Source organism: Nerophis lumbriciformis, linkage group LG11, assembly GCF_033978685.3.
Source record: "Nerophis lumbriciformis linkage group LG11, RoL_Nlum_v2.1, whole genome shotgun sequence".
Taxonomy (NCBI): Eukaryota; Metazoa; Chordata; class Actinopteri; order Syngnathiformes; family Syngnathidae; genus Nerophis; species Nerophis lumbriciformis.
The window spans coordinates 41,810,828-41,817,026 of NC_084558.2; the positions used below are offsets into that span (position 1 = coordinate 41,810,828).

Here is a 6,199-nt window from a genome sequence, read left to right on the forward strand (position 1 = left end):
TCACTGTTCTGTTACAGAGAACAAGGAAAGAACAAGAAAACCGCACGCACAAGAATCACTTTATTTACCACTGTATTTACCAGACTACAATACTGTTCATTCAATGACTGTAAATAAATGTAAAAACAAGAGAATAAATAAGTCATACTGTTCCATTACCTTTGTTCATACTACTGTCACTACTCAACTGCCAAAGAACTGTAGACACCTTAATATTTGTTGCTTCCTATACTGTATATACTAGTGATTTTCAACCACTGTGCCGCGGCACACTAGTGTGCCGTGATATATTGCCTGGTGTGCCGTGGGAAATTATGTAACTTCACCTAATTGGTCCAAAAAATATTTTTTGCAAATCAATAATCATAATAATGTGGTGTTGTCTAGTGCCTGTGCTGTGTAGAGCTTGGCAGGGTAACCATGTAATACTCCATACCAGTAGGTAGCAGCAGGTAGTTCATTGCTTTGTAGAAGTCGGAACGCGTCGAGGATGGTTTGTCGTAATCCCAATAGGCAGAGCACAGCGGGAGACAGCGTGCAGGTAAAAAGGTATGTAACGCTTAAACCAAAAATCAACAAAAGGCAAGTCCCGCTAGGAAAAGGCACTGAAGCATAGGGATGGCTATGAAAAACAAAAGTAAAACTGATCTTGCTACAAAGTCAACAAAAACAGAATGCTGGACGACAGCAAAAACTTACAGCGTGTGGAGCAAAGACGGCGTCCACAAAGCACATACCGTACATGCCATAACAATCAACAATGTCCCCTCAAAGAACGATAGCGTACGCACAACTTTAATAGTCTTGTTTACAAAAACAAAGCAGGGGCGGGAAATAGCGCTCAAAGGAAGGCGTGAAGCTGCTACAGGAGAACACCAACAAAACAGGAAGGGTCACCAAAATAACAGCGCAAGACAGGAACTAAAGCAACACACACAGGAAACAACAACAAACTCAAAATAAGGCACGACAACCTGGTGGAGTTTAATTTTTTAACATTTTCTGCTGGTGGTGTGCCTCCGTATTTTTTTTATGAAAAAAATGTGCCTTGGCTCAAAAAAGGTTGAAAAACACTGGTATATACTATTTGATATTGCACTGGTACTGTATTTGACTACTGTACTTCTACTTGTACTGATACCTCTACCATAACTACTGTAACTTATTGTGCAACTTATTGTCTTGTAATTAATGTACATCAGAGCTATTCAAATGTTTGTATTTTTTTGTATTTAGTGTATTAGCGACCCCAAAAGGGACAAGCGGTAGGAAATGGATGGATGGATTCTGTAACTAGTGTTTGGATCCCACTGTACGCAATAGCTGAAGAGCATGGAAAAAAGCATTTCACTGTGGTGTACTCTGCATGTGACGAATAAAACGTGAAACTTGTTGAAACTTGAAATGGGATAAAATTGCTATGGTATGAAAAGGGGTAGGTTTAAATAAGCTCCGCTTCTTCCTACTCCTTTTCGGACGTGCTGTTATGAAACAATTGTGTGATGCATTACATTGTGTCGTATGCATGTTCCAAATAAACTGAAACTGAAACTGAACTGGACTGAGTATAGTACATTTTGAATTCATTCATACCACGGTACTTTATTAGTACCGGTATACCGTACAGCCCAGGTAGGTTAACAAAACTGCTATTTTACCGGCTCTCCCCAGTTCCTCCTCAGGTCAGGGTGGTCCCAATCATACCATGGGTCTCTCTCGTGCTGGGATCGACTTGGAAGATTTGGATAATCACCATATCTGCAAAAACACCAACAGGTTGTTATTTGAAGGTTATTTTTCCTTAAAAAATAACTAAAAATAAAAAATAACTGCTCCTGTGTAGGATATAATCATCAATATTGCAGTATCTATTAGGGCTGTGAATCTTTGGGTGTCCCACGATTCGATATCGATTCAAAATCGATTTTCTCCCGATTCAAAACAATTCTCTATTCATTCAATACATAGGATTTCAGCAGGATCTACCCCAGTCTGCTGACATGCAAGCAGAGTAGTAGATATTTGTAAAAAGCTTTTATAATTGTAATGGACAATATTTTATCAACTGATTGCAATAATGTAAAATTGTTTTAACTATTAAATGAAGCAAAAATATGACTTATTTTACCTTTGTGAAAATATTGGACACAGTGTGTTGTCAAGTTTATGAGATGCGATGCAAGTGTAAGCCACTGTGACACTATTGTTCTTTTTTCATTTTTTTTTCTTTTTTTTATAAATGTCTAATGATAATGTCAATGAGGGATTTTTAATCACTGCTATGTTGAAATTGTAACTAATATTGATACTGTTGTGATAATATTCATTTTTGTTTCACTACTTTTGGTTTGTTCTGTATCGTGTTTGAGTCTCCTCTCAATTGCTCTGTTTATTGCAGTTCTGAGTGTTGCTGGGTTTGGTTTTGGAATTGGATTGCATTCTTTGGATTGATTAATTAATAAAATAAAAATAAATAATTTAAAAAAACAAAAATAAAAAATAAAAAAATCCATCTATTTTCTACCACTTATTCCAAATAAAAATAAAAATGTAATCAAAATTAATGAATAAAAAAAAAAAATCGATTTTTAATACGAGGTAGGAAATGGATGGATGGATGGATGGATTTAAAAAAAATGAGAATTGATTCTGAGTCGCACAACGTGTGAATCGCAATTCGAATTCGAATCGATTTTTTCCCACACCCCTAGTATCTATGCAAAATGAAGTGCACTTGCAGTGACTGTGCAATATATTATTAGTCAACAATAAAGTTTACCCTTCTCCTTGGTCAGGATAAGGCTCATAGTCTGCAACTGTCAGGCTGTACTTCTTGGCTGCAACAGCCCTCTCCTCTGGAGTTTTCGGGTACGCACCTGGTAAGTCACCCTTTGCAGGACCAGAGGCTGAAGTAATACAAATAAACATATATGCAAAATATTCAACTTGTACTCTTACAATAACAGCAATGCTACTTTAGCTGTCTTCATCCCCATTCATGACAAGAGGCCGCGGAGCTAGCTCAAGCTAAAGTTAGCATGTCAAGGTTACGTCCATTTAGCTCTTCAAACCTACCAAATAACACATTTTTGAGTACTTTAATCATTAACAACCAAATGAATGCGACATATCAACTGACCTGCCCTGGACCCGGAAAGAAGAGCATAAATGCCGGGCCCTTGCCCCTTTGAAAGGGCTTGGGCCCATCGTCGGAATCCAACGATAGCCATGTTACGGTTGTTAGTGGAGGAAAGGTGCGCATGCGCGAAAAAGGTAAGCTACGGGTCGTCATGAGGGTAAAAAATAAAAAAATTAACAAAACCAGCTATTCCACCCATACACATATTATAAGTAGACACAGCATCGAGCGCTACTGCCTACTGGCGCTGACGAGACGCGGGGCCGCCATCTTGGAGTGGTGATCCGCTCCACTCAGTGCAATTCGTTTGGGCAGGAGCAATGAACTGTCAGCGCATTTAATTCATTTTACCTCACTGAATACCTCTGATTTCCACGCGGTTTTTTGTCATACGTGTAGCTATGATAAAGGACACATGTTTTGGCGTGTTTTTTTATTCATAGTTTACTTAACAGTAATAGAATATTCGTATGTGCTATAAGTGACCAGATGTCCGAGATCAAAACTGGGAATATAATCCCAGAGAAGGGGGAAGAAAACGGTCAGCTATTTTTAAATTCTAGAAACAATGTGATTAGGCTATATATACATGCGTATTTCCTACATAAACAATGTATGAATACATTAGATATTAGGAGTGTGGAAAAAAATCGATCCAAATTCGAATCGCGATTCTCACTTAGTGCGATTCAGAATCGATTCTCATTTTTAAAAAAATCGATTTTTTTTTTGTAATTTTTTTAAAAAATTGAATTTTTCAATTAATCAATCCAACAAAACAATACACAGCAATACCATAACAATGCAATCCAATTCCAAAACCAAACCCAACCCAGCAACACTCAGAACTGCAATAAACAGAACAATTGAGAGGAGACACAAACACGAGAACAAACCAAAAGTAGTGAGACAAAAATGAATATTATCAACAACAGTATCAATATTAGTTACAATTTCAACATAGCAGTGATTAAAAATCCCTCATTGACATTATCATTAGACATTTATAAAAAAATAAAAAATAAAGAACAATAGTGTCACAGTGGCTTACACTTGCATCGCATCTCATAAGCTTGACAACACACTGTGTCCAATATTTTCACAAAGATAAAATAAGTCATATTTTTGTTTCATTTAATAGTTAAAATAAATTTACATTATTGCAATCAGTTGATAAAACATTGTCCTTTACAATTATACAAGCTTTTTACAAAAATCTACTACTCTGCTTGCATGTCAGCAGACTGGGGTAGATCCTGCTGAAATCCTATGTATTGAATGAATAGAGAATCGTTTTGAATCGGGAAAAAAATCGTTTTTGAATCGAGAATCATGTTGAATTGAAAAAAAAAATCGATTTTGATTCGAATCGTGACCCCAAGAATTGATATTGAATCAAATCGTGGGACACCCAAAGATTCACAGCCCTATTAGTTATCTATATATCTTAGGGACCTATAGACTGTATCTCTGTTGCTGCAGCAGCAGATACTTTATTCTGTCTTCACACTTTGTATTGATATTTTGTATTACATTCTTCCCTTAAATGATAATGTTTACAGTGATTGTTTTATATGTATTTTTTATGTATGTCGCTTTGGATAAAAGCGTCTGCCAAATACTTAAACATAAACATATATAAACACCTGAAAGTCTTCATATCAGCTAAAACCACCAATCTGTTTCACTGGATTCAGAATAAAGCCAAATTCTGTTTTACCCAACAATGTTAGTATTTGAATATTGTTACTTGAATACTTATTCCTGGTTACAATTATACTGTTAAGAAAGTATTGTCTTATACTTCGCCTAAAATGAGAATGCATCATAATCAGTGGCGGCTACGATTTCAGTACTATTGAAGATCTTTCCTTCTTCTCAACTCTGTGGTAATATTATTTTCACAATACAACCAATAGTACGTTAATTATAATCTTACTTGTGAAAAGTAATCCCCCGATTCCTATTTTCAACAGTCCGCTCATTTGAGCAGGAAAACGCTGAACACCAGCATCTTTGTTTTCTACCTGTCAACTGTCAGTTTAGGCTGCTCGCCGTCTCCTCATCACCACTTCAAGATGGCGGCCAAATTTCTCGCGTCACAGCAGCCAATGCTGCGTCTACTGATAAGATGTCTATGATTCCACCCATCCATTTTCTACCGCTTGTCCTAAGCTGCATTGTACATTTAATTTTTTTGTTCGTTAACACTTCATTAAAGTTTTAAACTATTATTTTATTATTTATATTGCATTTTATTTGAATATTCGTGTGATACAATATCTATTACCTGACCGCTTCTACGTTAGCTACCTCTCTTTGTCTATAGTGTATATTTTGGATCTACTCTCTATTTTATGCTGCCTATTTTTTTTTTCTGCAGCTGTTACATATACTGTAATATTGTACAAGGTAATTGGGATTTGTTATTTATTGTACATATTATTGTGGAGGGAGGTGTGGCCAGCGCGCCTGCAGGAGCAAAGGTCACCGCCTCTGTCTGTGGTGCTGAGGACGAGCACTATCGGATGGGGGCGGGGCATGTGCTGACGGCGAGACACAGCTGACAGGTGATTAGATTTCCCAGGTGGTACGTGTTAATCTAATCATCTGTTGTCTTTAACAGTAGGCGGCCGAGAGCAGGAGGAGAGAGAGGATACGGATGTGACTGAAAAGTCACGTTCTGCTGGAGAAAGACTTTGACACAAATCTATGCACATTAAAACTTTGTTAAAACTGCACGCTTGTCTCCTGTGCCGTGTCTACAGTGGAACTGCTAGGAAGCAACTTCTACAATTGTATATACATATAATATAATAATATAACATATCAGTATATATGATATAAGGTATATATAATTTGTAAATATTACATATATGTTTTATTTTATGTTGCTACTATGATACATTTTTAGTCTACTTAATACCTGTATTATCCTTTCCATCCTTTGAAACTGAGCTACTGTGTGGAACAATTTCCCTTGTGGATCAATAAAGTTTGTCTAAGTCTAAGTCTAAGTCTAAGTATAATATAGTCGTGAATATTTATTTCACACAGTCA

At 36.6% G+C, this 6,199-nt stretch overlaps 1 protein-coding gene across 1 annotated transcript in view; it reads right to left on the minus strand.

Annotated features, from left to right (window-relative positions):
• ndufb8 (NADH:ubiquinone oxidoreductase subunit B8) overlaps positions 1-3,297 on the minus strand; it is a 15,106-nt gene extending 11,809 nt beyond the window's left edge. The window contains exons 1-3 of the mRNA XM_061966554.2: positions 3,140-3,297; positions 2,780-2,906; positions 1,659-1,758 (exon numbers count right to left, since the gene is read on the minus strand). Coding sequence (XP_061822538.2) covers positions 1,659-1,758; positions 2,780-2,906; positions 3,140-3,230 — 318 coding nt within the window. The 5' untranslated portion in view covers positions 3,231-3,297. The remainder of the gene's footprint in view (positions 1-1,658; positions 1,759-2,779; positions 2,907-3,139) is intronic.
• Between the last annotated feature and the right edge of the window lie 2,902 nt (positions 3,298-6,199).